Source organism: Squalius cephalus (genome assembly GCF_949319135.1).
Source record: "Squalius cephalus genome assembly, chromosome: 18".
NCBI classification, from domain to species: domain Eukaryota; kingdom Metazoa; phylum Chordata; class Actinopteri; order Cypriniformes; family Leuciscidae; genus Squalius; species Squalius cephalus.
This window is the reverse complement of record NC_137139.1, coordinates 31750870-31773409: the sequence shown is the minus strand read 5'-3', so window position 1 is coordinate 31773409 and position 22540 is coordinate 31750870. Positions and strand designations below refer to the sequence as shown.

Sequence of the window (22540 nt, the reverse complement as noted above, 5' to 3'; positions counted from 1 at the left end):
CAAAAAAACCAAAACAATTCTGGTGGATTTTACTGGCCATGAAAAACTGTATGTGGCTTTTTTTTAGTCAAAGATTTGTTTTTGTCATTTTTCTCATTATATCGGCATTTTCTAATTTTCTTTATTCTCTTAGTTTAGTTTCAGTGGGGAATGTCTCACCACAAGGAGTTCTGGATTTCCAAAAATTATTATATTTGGCTTCTTAATAGCTAAGCCAATCTTCTGAAGGTACATTTCAGGGTTCCCGCATTTGACCAATATATTTTCATAATGATGTTTCCAATTGGTTGTGATTTACTGGATAAAGCTTTTAAATTAGGGATGCATGATATATATCGGCATTGGGCGATACATGTTCATTTTTAATGTTATTTTTATCGACCCGATAAGAAAGTTTGGTCGATATATTAAAGCCAACAAGTATGATGGTTTTGAATTGCTTGAAATATGATTTGAATCACTTCAAAAAAGGAAATACAGTAAAGTGCAATGTTTGCAGCGCAAGTCTGTCAATTATAATGAGAACATTATATGTATGTGCTTAGGACATGGCTGTTAATAGTGAGACTTTTGTTTTTGTAATCAGGCTCTCAAAGATTATATAAAAATTTGGATTTAGATTTATCGGCCAATATATCAGTTTTCACCTTTCAAATATAAAGAATTATCGGTTATTGTACTGGCCAAATTTTGTTTATATCGGTGCATCCCTATTTTAAATTATTTTAAATTCTGACCGATCTGCTACTGAATTTCTTTAAACAATTTGTTTCGTTTGTTGTTTACACAAACAATATCTATTTGCTGAAATATATATATTTTTTATATATATTTTTATATATATATATATATATATATATATATGTATGTATGTATATGTTGCAGTTGTTAAGTGTTAATTTCCGTGCTGTAGATTTGATCTTTCTCTTTCCATTAGAGGAATTGGCTGCTGTGATTCTAATGGCCATTAATTAGATGTTTGTCCAGTGGCGATGAGCCAGAGATTCAAAATCCCTTGCTAATAGCAGGCTTGCTGAGCTAGCGTGAAGATGCTACAACTCTCTCTCATTTTCAAACCTCTCTTACATCCCCTTGTTAATTTACAATCCCTGCCTCTCTCTCTCTCTCCCGCGGGGGTTAGCGTATGTACGCCTGGCGGCCAGGGAAACGTTCTGCCGTATAGAGACAGTTTGCTTACTAAGCTCTCCTTCGGTACGGACAGTCTTCAGCTGAAGGTTGAGAATGATTGTTAAAGCTCTAAAGCCAAATTTAATCAATCCAGAGGAGTTCTTCGACAGGGCGAACGGGGGGCCATTACGTTGGATTTATACTCACTGGAGGGCCACCGCTTTAACACAGACATTATGAAGGGAAATTATTATTGTAGTAACAAAAACATCTCGTGTGGCTCCGGGGCCTTGATGAATCGGCTTCGTTTGACGTGGCGCTGCATTTCTCCAGCTAATTAAGTGCCTCAGTCTCATTACAGCTGCACTTTATCAGACATCGACAGCTCGAGGCCCCTGTGGTCATCGCTCGCCGTACACCGGCTTCCAAGCACTCCTACAGTCAAAACAAAAACCAATCAGACACCAGATATCATTTTATTTTTTTGTATTTTTTTTTACTAGTGGGTGCAGGACACTATGTGAGGAGAGCAAAATAAAGTAAACTGTTATGTATTATACCCAAAAATTCTTCATACAGTGACTACCAGTGACATTTATACAAATTTGGGACCAAAAATGATTCAGACACTTTGACCTGATCATGTTTTGCTGAAGTGTGTTTTCTTTAATTGCTAATGCTCTTTTCACACACAGACTGAACAAAATGAAGCATTGCTTGGTGATTGGTTGAGCTAAACTGGTATTATGTAATTGTGTAGTTAAATTTAACATCTGACAGATATTCATCATAATTCATCAGTGAGACAGTCTAACAGAAGGATGGACAAAACCAGTGAAATATCAACTGAGTTCATAACTCATAATTTATTACCATTTTCTGAACTATAGCGAATAAACTGATAATGTGAGAAATGTTGAAGGTGTCTGAATAACTTTTGGTTTGACTGTACATGCACCAGTTGAACCAGTCAAAGGCCCTTGTTTTCCGGCCCGTTGTCGTTTTCCGTGATAACTCCCTGTCCTTTATCCCCGGGACAAGTGCACAAGAGTCATTATCTCTCCGACTCTTTCTCCGCACGTTCTCTTTTGTTTATCCATCGGCCTTGTCCTCGGAGGAGCTCCACTTTTCCCCGCTCCCGGCTGATGCTTCTGGCATATTAAATATTCTCTGGCTGTCCTTTCCGTGCTTCTATTGGCGTAGCACAGCTTTATTTGTGAGATCTCTGTATTTCCCCGCGTCTCTGGAGGTCAGTGATTTCCCGCTAGTTCTCGCTGTTACCAGGGAGATGGTTTTCAGAGAGAGGGAGGCGTAAATACTGTAGAGGAATCCCGACAATTGGGGGAGGTGATGTGCGACAGTTACCCATCTGTTGAATTGTACATCATGATGAATAGTGTGTGCTGAGAACATTATTGATGCCTCTCTGCCAACGCATCAAACTTGCAATGCAAATGAGCGGTAAGTAGAGAACAGGGCGAGCGCCTGGCGCGCTTCAAGGACATGCTCATTACCGTAGCCAAGCTTGTCGCTAGCAAATGCCAATCACTTTCGTCTGGTTGGTTTGCCGAGGCCGCAACGACTCACGCAGAGCAACATCTGCTTCCACCCTCCCTTCCTCTGAAATCACCCATATAAAACTTGGGATCGTTATTTGCATTTTGAATTGACGGGAAGGGCAGGTATCCCAGCACGCATCTCTTATCAGTGATTATGACACCGGCGCGCTAACGGTGATTCAACAGCAATTTCACAGCCCAGAGAGCTCGGAATAATTGTCTTTTTATGAGTGATTGAGTTGAGCTCGGCGAGTGCTGATTTTCACCTCTTTGCATCGGCTAAATTGATACGAACCTGTGGCGGGAATGTTCTTTTATTTCCACTTTATAGTCCCAGTATTGTGCAGGTCACAGGGAAAGGTTGTATTTAGTCTGTAAGAAGTCAGTAAGTAGGTCAGTAAGAAGTTGATAGTTGCATTCCCTAAGTATTTATCTCCCAAAAAACATGTAAAATGATTTTTATCTTATAGTGGAGGTGTCAAGGTGCCTCCTATATTCTATATAGTATTGTTTACCATATTCATAGGCTATACAGCGGTACTGTACTTTCATATACATACATACATACATACACACATATATATATATATATATATATATATATATATATATCATTTATAGTAACCAAAAGCCATATTTTTTAAGACAATTGTCATGTTGTGAAGGCATGAAAACCACTGGCCTTTTTAGTCACATTCAACTGTCAAACTTCTGGGTTTAAATGTCATGAATGCATTTTTGTTTTTCTCACAATCCTTAAAGAGAGAAGAAAAAAATCACTGTTGTGCATTTTTTACTTGAGTAAAAGTTTGGTATATACAACTAAATATTCTGTACGTATTATATTTGTGTTAAGTATTGAGTTTAAACAACCTTTACATCATTGACCATGTTCAGAATAGCATACTACTATAATTTTTCTGTGTGCAATACATTATATGCAATTGTTGATGCATTTTCTGCTTTTTAACTGATTATTGTGTTCCACAATGCAATGTGCTTTACTTCACCTTCCATTTTCAGCCGGGTGAAAGGCCTAGAGGTAATGTTTTTTCATTATTTAATTACTCATTCAATCAGTAGTATGATTTTTGACTTTTTGCATTTAACGTGCAGTGATTATTATAGTTAGTTGATAGTTATAACAATGTAATGATTGTAAAATGTAGATGTATTAAAGATATATGCACAATTGCACAATGTAAATGAACGGTAAATTTGCACAAAAATCATTTACTCATCCTCATGTCATTTCAAATATTTGCCTCTCTGAGATATTATCATCTTTTGTGAGGAACAACAAATGTCATACAGGCTTGGAAGCGGAACAACATAAAGTTAGTTGATGATGACATTTTAATTTTTAGGTGAACCATCCCTTTTATCTGACTAATCACTTCTGTTAATCAGCCAGTCAGGCACGGTTCCTCTACCCAGATTAATCATCCTTCCACATCATGAGGTAACGCATACGACTTGTTGGACAACACTTGTTTGAAATGTTTATCATTCCATATTAAATATTGTTTTACACAATATGTTTATAAAATAGGCAGTATTCAGTAATAGAATGTGGAGTAAGCAGCAGCAGTTGTGCTCAGTCCAAGATGCAGAAAAAAAATTCATTATTTTGCTGCCAACAATATCATACTTGTTGATTACGGAGAAGCCCTCTACATTTAAAGTTAAATTTACCTCAGAAACATTTTCAAATTGAATTTTACCGCCACCAGCGATGACCGTTGATCTTTGACCATTTTGCGCTATACGCCATTTGCATTAAGATGCTTGTGATTTCAAAAATAGGCTTATTTCTTATTTGAGTCACAGAAAAAAAAAATCATGTGCATTTCAAGATTCACATTTCTTGTTCTAGCCATAGTGCCTGGATATTGAACATTCAATAAGTTACATTTACCTCAGAAACATTTTCAACTGGAATTTTACCGCCACCAGGGATGACCGTTGATTTTTGACCGTTTGCGCGACGCTTCACTGTAAAAATATCTTCGTAATATTATTCCGCCTGATTGAAATTGCCTAATGACAGCCGCCGCACTCCCACTCCCGGTGCTGCATCCCTCCGCCGCGTTGGTTAGATCCGGGGAGTTTCTCTTCGCGGAGAATCAAATCGCATCAGTGGGCGACTGCAAACACACACAGCCTCCTCTCATCCTCTCCTGCCGCTGCCACAAGGGACAAAAACCACCAGTAAACACTCACCACACCTGGATCTATCTCTTAAAGCCGTATATTTTCACCTGATGTGAGAGAGTGTTTTACAGGGAGCAGTGATGGGCGCGTTTGGAGTGATTCTGAGGAGTTTACATTGTATGGGACTCTATATCCAACTTAGTGCCAGTCTCAGACAAGCTGGAAGCGACGACGTGGAGAACCACATCTCCAGTAACGGTAAGATTTGTGGGATCGATCCGGTTCTATACTCGAAGATTCACGGGTTTGAGGTTCGTAACGGGTGTAATTTGAAGCCGAAACGCGCGTAAACGGAACAATGATGGAGATGCGCAGAGCAGTTCATCTCAGACCAGACCACACAACTGCACTGTGGTTATTGACAGGTGGTACCATGGTATTTGATGGTGATATCATGATACTGAATAATTACCTTATATATCATGGTACTTTAAGGTACAACTTCAACGAATATCGTGCTATTGCCATCATTGGTATTAGGTGGTAATTGGCTACATATTCATATAGGCTACTACTAAGGTCCTTTAAGGTATTTCAAACAATACCATTAGCCTATATATTGGACTAATCTAAAATATGGTATTACCATAGTTAAAACATGGTGTTTCCATTCTGTGGCTTTTTAACCAAAGTCCTGTGGCTGTTCTGTTTCACTAATGGTGTTATCTGTGGCACTGAATGGTTACTGTATTATATCCAAAAATACCATGGTATAAGCTTTATGGTAATGTCCAGAAATATCATTCTGCGGCTTTTGAACCTGAACCTTTAAAAAAAAAAAAAAAAAAGTACTATGGGTCAACGATGATAATAGTGTTTTAAAGGCAATTTAATAATTAACGTAGAGGCGATATTATATTGATAGTCTCCAAAAACACGGAATTGCAATGGTTAAAATAAGATGTTTACATTCTATTACTTTTTATTTTGATAAAAAAGGACCATGGTACTTCAACATTAACTATACTGAATGATATGATTGCCATATTCATGGTGTTTATTTGGTTTTAGTTGTTTTAAAGAATGCCATTGTATTGATATAGTAGTGTCTGCGAAAACATGTTTGAAATTTGGTGGTAATAGATGTTGGTTAATAATTATCATATTCATACCTTCATATTGTTTTCACTTATTTTATTGGTTATACCATGGAACTGCTTTGCATTGCTTTCATAGTGAACTTAAAATGTCTTCCTTTTTAGCCAAATTAAGTTGCATGTGATTTCAAAAATAGGACTATTTCTTATTTGCATCAGAAAAAGAACTAGAAAAAAAATCATTATGTGTATTTCTAGACTCACATTTTTTGTTCCATAGTGACTGGATATCGAACATTCTTCAAACTATAGTATATGCATTGGGAAGTGGAATGGATATTTCATAAATGCCTATTCTGTATTCATTTAAGAAGTTTTTTTTTTTTTTCAATTGCACGAACAATAGATGACTAATGCAATGAATAAAGCATTGCTGATGAACCCAGGCATGCATCATGATGATGAAAGAGTTCACACGCTGAATTGTGGGTCGCTCACCATGAAATTAAAGGGCAGAATGTGATCAGAGCTGATATTCATGAGGAATATTAAGAGGGCCGATGTAGTAGGATTGGGAAACGGATCTGAATGTGCACTGATGACATGGAGGCCTGGACTTTTGTATGATCTTAGGATGGATTTATAGTGGACGATTGGCAAGATCAGACTGTACTGGAATACAACTAAGACTGTTTCCTTCAAATAGTTTTATGGAAAGATTAGGATCATTATTTGTTGATTCACCCAAGTGTTCATGGGTAGATATGAATTTAAGGCCCATTAAGTCCATTGGTTTTCTACTCAAGAAGGCTTGTTTGTCTGGAAAATAGTCATAATGCAAAACAATAGACTCCATTTTCTTAATGCAAAATAAAACTGCATTGTTTTTCCCTTCTGACTGGCCATGTTGTGGTGAGATTCACCCAATTAGCTCGACCTGATTGTGCTATTGTTCATTTATGATCTAAAACAGAGCTGGTTCCAGCATCTCTGGAGTGATGGACAGCTTACCGTGCTCGTGTTCAATACCTGTGCATTAGTTCCCCTGCCGCTGGGAATGCCATGGCCTGTGGTAACGAGGCTTAATTAATGTCAACAACATCTTAAAACCTCTGTTTTCCTCTGACCTCACAGTAATGAAACAAAGAGCGCAGACCTCGCCGCAGAGCAGCACACATCAGATGAATAGCAATAGCGGAAAGAGGAATCTCATTTTCTACGCCAATAGAGTTTTAATTCACTCACACTCACACACACACACACACACACACACACACACACACACACACACACACACACACACAGTGTTTCTAAACATCCGGTTATCCTTCGACTGTCTTCTGCTGGAGTCATGGCTGTGCTGCCTGTCTTCAAGATGTGGTAGTCAACATGAATTCAATATTCTCTTGTGTAAAATACACGACAACGCTTCCTGGTCTTATAAAAATCAAGTGCCGTTCTTTCCTTTTTTTCTAAATCCTCGTTGACTATCTTGTGTTTTTGGATTGTGAATGTGGTTTCATGTTGATTTTAAGCATTCATTTTTCAAAGTTTGATCGGTGGATCTTAAGATCCTCAAAAAGTTCATCAGAAAAGTTTTTATTTACTTTATTTATTTATTTTTGTGTTCATTTAGACCTTTTCTATTGATTGGCGGATGATATTCTGATGATCGGTGAATCATAAGATCAAGATCTTCAAAAAACAAATAAATTCTTCAGAATATTTATTTATTTTGTCATTTATTAAAATTTATATTACATTATTGAATTTTTTTTGTGGTTTTAAGCATTTATCTTTCAAAAGGGTTGATCTGTGAATCATACAATCCTCAAAAACTAACAAATTCTTCAGAATGTTTATTTATTTTTTATTAATTATCTTTTTGTTTATTTTTATATTTTGTGGTTTTCCAACATTGATCTTTCAAAGGGTTTGATTTGTGAATAATAAATTATTCCGAATATTTTCTTTTATTTTGTTGATTTGTTTTAATGTATTTTTTATGCTCGTTTTTATTTAATTTATTTCCAGACTTTAACCATTGATCTTTCAAAGAGGTTGACTTGTGAACCACAATATCCTTAAAAACAAATCAATTCTGTTTAGAATATTATTTATTCTTTTACTTAATTTAATTTATTTTACATTATTTATTGATTATTTCTATATTTATTTTTTGTGGTTTTCCAGACTTTAAGCATTGATCTTGAATATTTATGTATTTATTTATGTTAACTTATTTTACATTTATTTATAATTTGTTTGGTGGTGGTTTTCCAGACTTGATCTTTCAAAGAGTTTGATTGGTGAATCATAAGGTCCTCAAAAATGAGTTGTTAAATAATTAATTATTTATTTAATTAATTTTTTGTACTTTTTCCAGACCACAGGTAGATAATGCAGGTTTGGACTAAGGCGTGTATTGATTGGGAATCTCTCTTGGCTGGTCAGGGAACAGTGTTTTGTCTTTGGCCGTTCAGCGGTCTCACAGTGACCCGTTGATTCATCTCCGCTCCTCTAATTCTCCGTGGAGCGTTGTGTTTCTCCTCTCAGTGTGTGTCCGGGTGAAGCGCTTGATCGTGATGTGCTACAGAAGATCAAGGCCCAGCGAGGATGGAGAAAGTCATTTTGTTAAAAGCTGTGGGACCGTTGGAGATTGTCTTCTCATAGATGCTTAAAGGCAGAGTATAGGCAATGTTTTTCATAAACATGTATGAAACTCTCTTCACATCCTGATAGAAATCAATAATAGAAGTGGTCTAAACATTAGAAAAATGCACATATATCTTCCATGAGAGTCTCAGGTCCGAAAAATGTTCGTCCAATCATTGCATTCGGCCTGTGACGTTCAACTCGGAGCTGTTCACGTCCTCAGACGCTCATCTATGGTCAAGTCAATTACCTTTTATTTATGTAGCGCTTTATACAATGCAGATTGTATCAAAGCAGCTTTACAGTAATAGGAAAAATATTCAATGATGTAAACAGTTTATTTCAGCAGTACAGCGGACAGTGTGTCAACACTATCAACGGTGAAATGAATCTGCAGCAGTCCAGGTGTACAGGTCTGAGCTCTTCAAGTTGTTTATGTTCATTATTATTGTAATGTTATTTTCTTTGAGACATGAGGTAGTCTAACGCCGTCTCTGCTGTGTGTGTTCATGAGTTTTGAAGGAGACGTGTTTTTGGAGACGCTCTGAAGAGAGGGTGGGATCTTATGCTTTCAAAGCTAGTTCGCTATTGCTAGCCTCTCTGAAATTGCCTACACTACCTTTAAATCTGTGATACTCTTGCTTAGTTAAAAGTTGCTATCATGAGATTATTGTTCTGTTTGTGTAACTGAAATACAAAGGTAAATCTAATGAGAAATTTTTTTAGGCCATATTTCACACCAAAATCAGAAGAAAACCATATATATATATGCATAAAAATTAAGACTTTTTTTTCAACCATTAATATTTTTGCATTCTTTTAATGACCAATAATTTTTTTTTATAACAAATGAATCATGCTGTCTGGGCAAATGAGTTATTTTTATTTATATCATTATTATTTTTTTTAAACAAAGTCAGCATGGATTAAATTTAGTGCAGCAAATACCACAACACTGCGAACTAACAAATGTGCTTTACAAATATTAATGGGATATTATTTTTATTTTTATTACCCCAGAGTTTGTGGGGGGTGTGGAAAAATCATAATAATAATATTTTTATTTATTTATTTATTTTTTGCATGAAATATGACCCTGAGATTTCTTTAAACTTTTTATGAGATTTACCCTCAATTTTGAATCTATGATGTCTTTGGTGTCAGATGTAGTCTTCTACGTCACAATTGTTTATGTTTATATATATATATATATATATATATACAAAATGAACACAAAGCTGGTCTGTGCATGAGTTAAACCTCTGCAGTTCATGTTCATTGGTGTTTTTAACAAGTTTATTACTGGTTTATTTACTCTGAAGAAACAGCTGCAGTCAGCGAACACTAATAAGCATCAGCACACACACACACACACACACACACTTCATTTCTCCAGCCATCACTCAAAACAATGACCACTGACATCACCTGCCGCTCTGCTGGTTGTTCTTCATCGGATGGCTCTTGTTTCGATGCTCGTTCAGTCTTTTCCGCTGCGTTCCACACGTCTGAACAACTCCTGAGTGGATTTTACACCTCGCACACAGTTTACCTCTGGAAAATATGCTAGTAATATTTATATGTAGAACATGGGCATGTATATAATCATGGAGCTTAATCTATTGTCTTATAATACATTTAACTGTGTGTTTCCCGTTGAGGTGCATTATAGTGTCATAATATCCATTTTATAATGACTATACCTTGATCATTTAAGGCTTCTGGACACATTTTAGGTGCTATCATGTAAGATCACTGCATTTAATGTGAATCAGCCAATCAGACTGAAGCTCTAAGTCACATGACCAACTCACCCTATAATATTGTATTTTAATTTGCATATTTTCTGTCATTAAATGTTTTTTTTTTCTTCTTTTTTTTAGTCTTTCATTCTGCTCCAGTTCCCATATCATTCTTCTAATATGATTTTGTCCATCATCTTCATTCAGTGTCATCATGAATCATGTGCTCATCCTCCATTTCCGATGGTTTGAGAGTGAAGAAAACGTCTAAAATTTCTGGTAAGTGAATATAGTGATGATGTGGGCATTTTTACATGGTGGCCATTTCAGTGCACTAGAGTGATAGTAGTGAGCAGCCTACATAGGCGGTGAGTATGCAGTGAGTGAGTGATGTGAATGGTTGCATCAGCTCATTAGCGCTCTCTCTTGAGAAGAGCACAGGAGCCTTGACGAGCTTGCATTGATTACACCACAGTCTGAAGTTGGCATGTTGTTAGCTAACGACATGCTGCTCTAACGGACAGCACACACATATTGGGCAAGTTTAACTGGCCTGAAACTGGTTTAATTTGACAAGAAGCACTTTTCTGTAGAGCTCAGCCATTCATAGAGGAGCTTTGAGTCACATGACCAACTCAACCTGCAATTTCATTTGTTAATTTGCATATTTTTTTTCTCATTCAAATTTTTTTTCTGCTCACTAATGCCTTGTATCATTCTAATATGATTTGTGTATGTTTTCACTGTGTATGTTGCAATGCATTCTGGGATTGCCTTTTCCATAGCGTATACATATCAGCCATGCATTTAGTTTGGAGTGCAATTATTATGCCTAAAAATTCTGTTTAGATTGGCAGCTTGGTAAATTTTGAAAAGGACTCGGACTTCAGGACTAGTTTTACACACTTCGACACACTCCGTCTCCGTCCACACACTTGGACATGAGCCACTGTCGAGATCGAAGCGAGGCTTTTGAGCATGAGCACTGGGCACTTCCCTTGAGCCAGGATTGGGATGCATTAGTCAGAATGTTGTGGGAGGATTTGAAGTTTATTTTTCCGCACTGCTCTTGAAGTCTTTGTGTTGTGCTTAAAGCTCAGACAGTCTGAAGAGAGACGCTCATTTATATCACTTAACGAGAATCAATCCGTTAACATCGTGACAGAACGCCATGTCTCTCTATCTCTCTCTCCCTCTCCCTCTCTCTCCCTCTCTCTATCTCTCTCCCTCTCTCTCCCTCTCTCTATCTCTCTCCCTCTCTCTATCTCTCTCTATCTCTCTCCCTCTCTCTCTCTCTCTCCCTCTCCCTCTCTCTCCCTCTCTCTCCCTCTCTCTATCTCTCTCTATCTCTCTCCCTCTCTCTATCTCTCTCCCTCTCTCTCTCTCCCTCTCTCTATCTCTCTCCCTCTCTCTCTCTCCCTCTCTCTATCTCTCTCTCCCTCTCCCTCTCTCTATCTCTCTCTCCCTCTCCCTCTCTCTCCCTCTCTCTCCCTCTCTCTCCCTCTCTCTATCTCTCTCTATCTCTCTCCCTCTCTCTATCTCTCTCCCTCTCTCTCTCTCTCTCTCTCTCTCTCTCTCTCTCTCTCTCTCCTCTAAAATCTATAAATGTATCTATCTCTCTCTCTTTCTCTCTCTCTCTCTCTCGAAATAAATTCAGAAAGCTTTATTGGCATGACAAAAAAATACATTTTGTATTGTCAATGCATCAAACAACATAGAAAATGATTTAGAACATTTAGTACAGATAATAATAAAAAAAGATAATATCTCTCTCTCTCTCTCTCTCTCTTTCCTATAAAATCTATAAATGTCTCTCTCTATCTCTCTCGCTCTCTCTCTCTCTCTCTCTCTCTCTCTCTCTCTCTCTAAATTAAATTAAATTCAGAAAGCTTTATTGGCATGACAAAAAAATACATTTTGTATTGTCAAAGCATCAAAACAACATAAGCCCCTTTCACACAGCGCGATGATCCCAGAAAATTGCCAGAGCGCCTTCTGTGTGAACGCAAACACGACCCGGGATTGATTCCGGGATCGATGCCGGGTTGGGGACCTAGTAGCCTAACATTGCCGTGTTCAGTCCCGGAATGCGCGCTGTGTGAACAAAAGCCGTAATAATGGCGTGTCGTAGTGATGACGCTGAAGCCGGGATCGTTCGCCAGCTGTGAAACGGTACGTAATGCGCTAGTTTATGATCGAATCAGAGAAAAAAATGCACAAGCGTGGTTTCTCGAGTGAGAGATCGCAGCTCATAAGCAAACTGAAGACGCTGCTGAGACATTAAAGTCACATCGATGTCACGTGTCTTTACGGGATTTTTACGGGTTGTGTGTGAACACACTCTGATTCCGGAAAATCACTGGCAGTGTGAATGAACCAAAATCAAACGAACCCGGGTCACTTTATCCGTGTATTTTCCGGAATCTCTGTGTGAAAGGGGCTTTAGAAAATGATTTAGAACATTTAGTACAGAAAATAATAATAATAGTTAAATTAAATAAAAAAGATAATCTCTCTCTCTCTCTCTCCCTCTCTCTCTCTCTCTCTCTCTCTCGCGCTCGCTCGCTCTCTCTCTCTCTCTCTCTCTCTCTCTCTCTCTCTCTCTCTCTCTCTCTCTTGGGTCTGTTTCACATGTAGGCTACTAATGGTGTGTGTTTACATCTGGACGATGTCATTTCGACAGTATTTGCTCATCTGTAGTGTGAAGCTAAAGCATTCCCTGTCGAGTAACAGCGTTCAACAGATGTTCTGCGGTGTTTATGATCGAGACTGTCTGTGAATTAACTCTCTATGATTGAGATCTAATCAAAATCTAATCGATCTGAAGGAAAGTTTGAGACTCTCCTGCAGAGAGTGCAATTAAATTATAGATGTGTGTGTGTAGCCTATATCATTATTTTTTGTCTTTTTAACATGCTGTATTAACAAAAATAATAGTTTTGAATTAATCGTGGAAACTGTTTCACAGATAAAGCACCATCGCTGAAATATATTAAAAGTTAATTATATGAAATCAGAAAAAACAAGGAAAGAAGAATATATATAGAATTTAGAAAATAAGAAATATATTAATTGTGTGTTATATATCCAATATAATTAATTGATATATATATATATATATATATATATATATATATATATATATATATATATATATATATTTATATACAGTATATCCTATATCATTTGTTATATTTATTTATTTATATACATAATATCTTAAATCATTTATTATATATATATATTCAATGTGTATATACAGATTATAATAAATTATATAGGAAAATACACATCTTTTTCATGTTCTTTGTTTTTCATTTTCCTTCTTTCTTTTTCTTTCTTTCTATCTATCTATCTTTCTTTCTTTCCTTCTTTCGTTCCTTCTTTCTTTCTTTCTTTTTATCTTCTTTCTATCTTTCTTTCTTTCCTTTCTTTTCTTCTTTCTTTCTTTCTTTCTTTTTATCTTCTTTCTATCTTTCTATCTTTCTTTTTATCTTCTTTCTATCTTTCTTTCCATCTTTCTTTCTTTCTTTCTTTTTTCCTTCTTTCCTTCTTTCTTTCTATCTTTCTTTCTTTCTTTATTGTCGGTCTCTCATTCCAGTCCATTTCTTTCTGCTTCTCTCTCTCTCCCTCTCTCTCTCTCTCTCTCTGTTCTCAAGCGGCTTGTGTTTCAGTCTTTCTTCTCTTTGTGCCCGCCATCTTCCCCTCCTGCCTTGATGTGAAGAGCAAAGAGCGAGCGCTGAGTTATTCTCAGTCGAGTGCCACCTTATCTCACATTAGACACATTTCTGCCAGGCTGGCCGTCGCACATCTCCTGGGGAGCCGCTGGCACCGGGAGAGATGAGTGATTCAACTCCACGTCCTTTCCAAACACACACACACACACACACACACACTCTCCAACACGTCTTTCTCCTCAGCGCTGGTCTTTTGTTTGCCTTGGAGTGCTGAATCCACAGGAAACAGCAGCGAGGATGAAGACGATCCCGTGGCATTTAGACGTTCAGGTTAATTGAGGCGCGTGTTGGGACTTGATTGAGACAGAAGAGGACAAATGAAGATGCAAAATGTTAAATAACCCTGTTTAATTAGCTGTGTTTACAACCCAATATTCACTCGCTCAGCCAGTTACCTAAGCTCTGTCCAAACACTCGCGCCGCCGCCTGCTAACATGCTCCAGCAGGTCTCAGTGAAGCTTCCTCAGAATCACTGACCACAGTCTGACTGGCTGGCTTTAATATAGATATACACACATGTTTATTATTAATAGCAAAGCCCCGTTAGAGAAAGGCATGCTTAGATGTGTCCACTTTAAAGCACCACTGATGCTGAAGCCACACACATTCAGATGGACATATTAAACCACTGCATAATGATTTGCACAGTTTTTGAGCATCTTTTTAAAGTGTCATGTGAAGCTGTAATTCCATTGCATTTCATCTATCCAAGTAATTGATTCAGATTGGCATGACTCGGTTTTGAACATAACTATGCAAGCTTGCTCTGGCCTATATCTACCAAGTTTCTGTTGGAAACTATGAAAACTAGATTGTGTTTACCATTGTGCTCTCAGGCTGGTATTTTGCTGGATTTGGTTTGTGAGGTTCATTATATCAAATATTTGTAATATTTTATCTATCTATATTTCTATATATATATATAAGTTAGTGCTGGGCAATGATTAATTGCATCCAAACTAAAAGTTTGTGTTTACATAATATATGTGTGTGTACTGTGTATAATTATTTTGTATAATATAAATACACACACATATGTATATATTTAAGAAATATTTGCATGTATATTCTATATATATATATATATATATATATATATATATATATATACATAATGTATATTATATATAAATATTTTATGTATAAATAACACATTTATCTTAAATATATACATGCATGTGTGTGTGTGTGTATATATATATATATATATATATATATATATATATATATATATATATATATATATGTATATATATATATGTATATATATATATATATATATACACAAAATAATTATACACAGTACACACATACATTATGTATACACAAACTTTTATTTTTGATGCGATTAATCGTTGTCCAGCACTAGTTTATTTATATAAAACCAGAAACACTGCTTGCTCTACTGAAGTATGCAAATGCAGAGTCCAAGACATTGCAAGAGTTTCCTTGTCTGTGTCTTTAAGACAGATGTGTTGTTATTCAGCATCTGCTATATAAAGCATCCTGACAGAAATGGAAGTAGCTGAATTGGAAAACTCAACACTTGTGAAAACTTCACACACACTCGAAGTTGCATTTGAATTTCACAGTATGGATAAACTATTTTTATTCTACTTTTCAGCTCTGAATGAAGTAAAACTGGAATTTCCCTTGACTCTGTCAACAATCGTATGTCATTTTTTCCACAGAGCTTATTGCAATGCATTCTGGGATTGCCTTATCTGTGACGGACACATGTGATGTGGCCTGAATTTGGCCAATAGAAGGCATCTTAGACGGCAGCCTACCTGATGAAAGCAGTCTACATGTTTGTTGATGCCTTTAGTGTTAAATAAGAAAAGCATCAAATAGACATTACAGTAAGCAGAAAAAAAAAACACTTTATTTGATTCAACGTAGAATTTATTACACAAACTTTCAGGCTTCAACGGCCATGAAGGTGAATAAATGACCATACCGTAAATGTTTTATTAATATGGAAAGAATATGGTATGAAATTATGAAGCAATACTCTAAATAAGAGACTAAAGCTGCCAGAAGGTGGCGGTAAATGTCTAAAGTCATTGAATCGTTCATTCATTCGATTAGTTTAAAAGTCCCATATTGTCAAAACTGAAATTTCCTGGCTTTTTTCATGATAGCAGAGGTCTAGGGGTGATGAAACTACCATATGAGTTACAAAACAGTCCATCCACAGACAAATGCACACAGCCTGCATAAAGCTGTGCCTTTTCACGAGCCGTTGTGACTTACTGCTCAGTCACCGCCTTCAGTCCCACCCCGAGCTCAGCCCACCGTCATTACACAGCTCCCGAACAACATTAATATTAGAGACCAGTGGCTAATGTTTATTTATTCGGAAAACCACAGCAATTTAGTTTGACCTTAAACGTCTGTTCTGCACAGTTTTTTTGCTTCGTCAATCAGGCACAGTTCAACGCCGGTTTTTCAAAGAAGCTATACTCATCAAAGATGCTGCAGTCCCTACGATAGCCGTGTTTCCACTGTGGGGTCAGTGCGAGCGAGGGCATTAAACGGGCCGTGCCGGGCTAAAGGCCTGGCGCACCGAGCCCAAAATCTGCTGTGTTTCCACTCTCGGGCCAGAAGCTCCACAGCGCTGCACTAAAACACGCCAGTAACACGCCTCTCTGGAACAACCTCACACTAACCCATCAGTTCACCAACAAATGGAAGTTAAATCAGAAAACGAGCAGTGTGATCGCAAAACAAACATGATAAAAACGACCGTTTGCTGGCATTTTTGTTGTTTACTTGAATATTTAAAACCCAAGTATTGATGTTTTACCACAGGTTTACAATAAAAAGTGATACGTTGATCATAATGAATTAAATTGTCAAAATTGCACATTAGTCACACAGAAATAAAGTGGTTTACCATTAGATCTATTTCACAAAAGAATTATTGAGTTTCACTTACTTATTCCGTCGCGTCTGTTTCTGTTTATTTGGTAGTTACAGGACATATTTACATCACATTTAGAAAGAATGATCATTTCTACAAATATGCATTTCTAAAAACGGAGGAAGCTCCCGAAAAGAAAGTTGCTTTATTTTATGATAATCCGGTATAAAGAGAGGAGACGTAGGCTACTGACAGATAAAATAAAAACAGGATTGTGATAGCCATTATGATTTGTCTGATTTCTTCAAGCGTTCATATTTACCATGTTTACTATGGTAATGGTTAGCGTCAGGCTTGACATTAACTTTTTTGCTCACTAGCCAATGTGGATCATTCAGTGATTGAAACAAATATTATTAACATTAATTGAAGTTTTACAGAACCGACATTGAACGCTCCCGAGCGAGCTGTGCTGTGGTAAACATGGAACTTTTCCTTGACATGAAACGGTAAATAATCAAACCAGTGGAAGCCTGCAGTGCATGAAACTGCTGTATCTAACCTACCTTATTCATGCAATATCAATTCAGTCAGTACAGTAGCCTACACTTTAGTAATGTTTCTGTTTAACGTTAACGCTTCTTCCTGTTACCTGTCCCTGACCCCTCAGGCAGCGCGCCCACTCGCAAAGCAGACAGCCGCGCCTCTGCTACCGTGGGCGTTTTTCCACACTCGAATATAAATTTTCACCTTCGAAATTCTGTTTTTAAATCTATTCGAATATATATTGGAATTTAGAATATTCGTTGACGTTGACAGCCCTAAGGCTACTCATGGGATTTGTAGTGTCATAGTGTCACACTTATTTCAGATGCCTTTTGAAAAGACTACAATTATTAAACCCGCCAAAGTGGCTAGTTGGAGTGTTACCCGCCACAAGCAAAATCCACCCGCATTTGGCGGGTTGGCGAGTGTTCATGTCAAGCCCTGGTTAGCGTATACATAGTCTTTTGCATCGTGTATAAATAATTCTACATTATACGGTGATCAGAATCTACATCGGATCACAAACAGAAGGCATTCAAACATGAAAGTGAGTTTTGAGGTCAATTATTTTAAAAGTCTTTAATACTGACAGAATCATCCGGCGCTGGCGTCTCCAGACTCAGGTAAACCCTGCCTCTGTTCGTAACCACTCCTCTAGCCCGAGCTGGCCCGCTTTGGACCAAGGTATTCGACGGGCCAGGATGGCCGCTGGCCCCGAGGAAGCCTCGAAAGTGACAGTGGAAACGCGACTGGCCCTGGCACGCACTAGCACGCCCGGCCCTGGCCCGACAGTGGAAACGCGGCTATTGTTCAGTCTGACCTCAAATTCGCAACCCGTAAATAAACTTCTAATACATTTTATGTTACATTATGGAGCCAGCATAATCTGAAAGTTTGTAAACGGATATGCAACACTAACGTGTGGCTAAGTTGATGCTGGCGTTTTGTTTTGTACAGTCTATGGTTGCCACAAGCTTTGATTGGAAAACGAATAACGTATTTTGTCTCGTTTCCAACAGATATTCTAAGTTACAGACACCGGCCCTGTTGCTTTTATTGAGTTAAAGACGGTGAGATTGAGTTCACTCAGTCTCTGTGTCTTTTGTTTTGCTAACAGAAACTAACGTTTAGTGTAACTTGCATGGGTAACCTAAACATTATTTCAAAAGTCTGAGTTTGTTTACAGACAGTTTAAATTAGCGTTAGCGTTAAATCTGCATGTGGCATTGATGTAATGGTAATTATAATACTCTTACAATAACAAACAAAACCCATTAATTACCATTCTGAAAAATCCTTTTGTAAGTGCGTTTGAGGAGGTGGTTGTTTGTCTCCTGTCGTCACCGATTCGGGATCTGAGTCCAACTCGATCATATAAGGCCGGATAACATTTCCCTCAGCAATGTCCATCATTACAGGCGTTTTATTTACCTTACTTGTGAGCATCACCAAGCCACAGCAGGATACGCTCGATGGTGTTTTAAGCCCCCAATGGCTCCTTAGAGGCAGCTAACCCTACCCTCAACCTTAAACCTACCCATCCCCTCGCTGCCTGGAAGGCGCCGTTGGGGGCTTAAAACACCAAACACCGCAGGGTACACCATGTACCCTAGTTACCTGTGGTTGGCCTGGCCATGTGTCACTCAGAAAACAACAGGCCAATCAGAAGAGAGGCTCATGAATATTAGTTAGACTGGCCAAAATCGACCTGTTCTTAGCAGAGCTCCTGAGAAATGAGCTGTAAAAATATATTGAGATGGTTTTTGGTACTTATACCGCAAATATATATTCTTTAGGACATCAAAACCTAAAATAAAACTCCAGAAAGGTGTACAATATGGGACCTTTAAATGGCTGATTCATTCAGGAGTGATGTAAATGACTCTCTTTATGAACGAGTCATTGAATCATTGGTTCGCCCGATTGAATCGCTCAAACACAAACAAAGCTTTATAGGTAATATTTTCTTTGGCGAAATCTAGTAAAAACAGACAGTAGTGTCTAAAATAAAACACACATTAACTACTTATTTATTGAACTGTTGTATAAAATTAACATCACATTTACACTTGGAACAAAAACAGCACTGGTGTGACATTGCTTGATCATATTATATAAATATGAGACAAAAACTCATACAGGAGCATTTTTGCCATTATGGGCCCTATCTTACACCCGGCGCAATGCAGCGCCAAGCGCGACGCGAGTGGTTTTTGCTAGTTTCAGCCCGACACAGTTATCATTTTCACGTCCTGCGCCACGTTGTTTAAATGGCAAATGCATTTACGCCCATGGGCTGCTGGTCTGAAAACGAGGTGTGTGTTCTGGCGCATTGTTGGAGCGTTGCTATTTTGAGGAACTGAAATAGACTGAGCCATTGACCAACAGAAACCTGGTCTAAAGTCAATGGCGCAATATTTTTTTTTTGTTATTTAAAGAGCGCGTTAGTAATGTGCGCCTATAGGCGGGTCCACAACACGTGTACACTCTGCTTATTACACACACACTCTGCTTATTACACACACAGGGACGCGCAGCAGCACACAAACATGCCAAATGTTTAAAATAAAAGGATTGCAATGTAAAAGATTATTATTATGTACATAAAGATATGGTGAATCCGGCTTGTCCCGTAGATGTTCTGTTTGCGCACGAGCAGAGATGTTTGCGCTCTGGAGAAGCGTTCAGTCCTTCCACTATCAAACTCCGTCATGTAAATAGCGAATCCGCCATGGAAACTGGCATTTAAAGGGAATGGGAGATGAGACTCTGATTGGTTTAATGCACGTAAATCCCAAAACACACCCATTACTCATTAAGAGAATAGGGACAACCCTTTTAGACCATGCACCCTGACCATTTTCCCCGTCGTTAAACTAGCAAAAGTGGATTCGGACACACCCTAAGTGAACTTGTGCCCTGCGCTCTAGATCATGCGCTTAGATTGTTAAAATAGGGCCCTAAATCTTGAATTTAGTGTCGTTCTAACTGTATTAATCGGCTCCATCACACAGTGAGCTGTTGCTCTGCTTCATGTTCGTCACCAATCAGATATACGAAATGTAAGATGAACTACATGGCGGGTGCGTTAATGATTTTAACACACTATTTTTTCCCATAACTAAATTAACGTGTTCAATCGACAGCCCTAATGTACGAAGCACATAAATGAAAATAAACTACCATCACATTATAAAAACTGGACCGTGATTATTCAGTGAGACGGTGTCTTCCTGTGATGTGCATCAGATTTTGTCAATATACGCTAGACTGTGTTGGTAAGAGAAAGTGTGTGTGTGTGTGTGTACGGTAGCAGGAAGATGTTTGTTGTCAGGCGTGGGTGTAGTGGGGGCGCCTGCCATCTCTCGCTTCATCTGTTTGTTTATTCATTTCGTTGCCATTGCGTTAAATAATTCATCTCTCTGCCCCTCTCCTCTCCTCTCTCCTCATACTAATGATTCTCCAGTGTGTGTGTGTGTGTGTGTGTGTGTGTGTCTTTCTCTGCCTTCTCCATCATATATGAGCATGTTGAATGCGTTAAGCTATACACACACTCAGCGCGAGTGTGAGCGCCGCGAGCGATGGCCAGCACGAGAGATATCTGGTGTGTGTCTGATGAATGTAGGACAGCCGTTCGTCCTGAACGTTACTGAGACAATCACACACACGCTTTATCTCTTGCCGTCTCGTTGAAAATGTGATCATCACTAGTGCTAGTTCAAATCTGTGTGATTCCTGACATCATTTCCTGTACCCATCATCCCTATGGAAGTGTTTGAGGGAATTCTAGTAACACGTCTATATGAAGCGGTTACACCTTTAAAATGAAATGCATTTGATTACATGATATAATGCCTGACATTGATCATGTGTTATAGTCAGTGTTATTAATATAGTATTATTTTTAAAGCTTTTGTTTTTATATTTTCATTTTAATTGTATATTTTCAGCTTTTGTCATTTCTACTAGTTTTAGTTTTTTATTATTTCTAGTTAGCTTTGTTTTATTTGTAGTTTATTTATTATTATTTTATTTCTAGTTAGCTAATATTTCTAGTTAGCTTTATTTTTATTTTATTTATGTTATTTCATAACATTAGCACTTCAACTTATTTTATTTTCCACTTTAATTTTCATTTGAGTATTTTTTTACATTTAAGTGTAAAAATGTATATTTTATTTAATTTCAGCTTTATTTTAATTGATTAAAATGTTAAAATTATTTTTTATATAGTTTTTTTACAGACCTTTATGGACCAGACCTTTATTACGGTGAATATGTACCTAGGTCTCAAGTTCAGACCTAAAAACTCTTTCAATTTCAAAGAAACACTTTCTGGTTAGTCGCAGGTAATTTCCAACCATAATTGTTTGAACACCTGAAAATTACCAATTCCTTTTCCACTCTTCAGATCGCTTTCAGTCAAACCACAAACTGTGTCGGCTAGTGTTGCAATGCTGCAAGAAATATGTATTGTGATCTCACTTTCCGGGAAAATCAGCTTATAGTCTACGACTAGACGGCATTATCTTGATTACAGTGAATATGTGAGTATTTGTGAGAACATACAATTGATGAAGTTTTTTTTATGATGAAATAAGTATTTTATGATGAATTAGCCTATATAAACAGGCTTCAAATAAAGTGTTACTAAAAAATCCAGGTATTTGATAGGAAGATTTTGTAGAAGTATTTTCTGTAGAAGGATTTGGTAACACTTTATTTTACAGTGCTTTGTTACAGATGTTACATGCAGTTACAATAGTAATTACTATAAATTGTGCTTAATTACATGCAACTAACCCTAAACCAAACCCTAATCCTAACCATAACCCTATAGCAAGTACATGTTGTTGATTAATTATTACGCAGTACTTATATGTATAATTACTATGGAAGCTTGTTTCCGCCACAGAATAATTTTTTTTTTAATCGTATTTATTGCGAATTGTGTGATATAAAGTCAGAATTGCGTGATATGAACTCGCAAATGTGAGATAAAAAGTCACAATTATCTTTTAAAGTGTTTTATTCTGTGGTGAAAACAAGCGTCCAT

At 37.4% G+C, this 22540-nt stretch overlaps 1 protein-coding gene across 1 annotated transcript in view; it reads left to right on the top strand.

Annotated features, from left to right (window-relative positions):
- Positions 1-4815: 4815 nt before the first annotated feature.
- vstm2la (V-set and transmembrane domain containing 2 like a) overlaps positions 4816-22540 on the top strand; it is an 80212-nt gene continuing 62487 nt past the window's right edge. Inside the window, exon 1 of the mRNA XM_079850056.1 lies at positions 4816-5099. Within this exon, the coding sequence (XP_079706182.1) occupies positions 4982-5099 (118 nt within the window). The 5' untranslated portion in view covers positions 4816-4981. The remainder of the gene's footprint in view (positions 5100-22540) is intronic.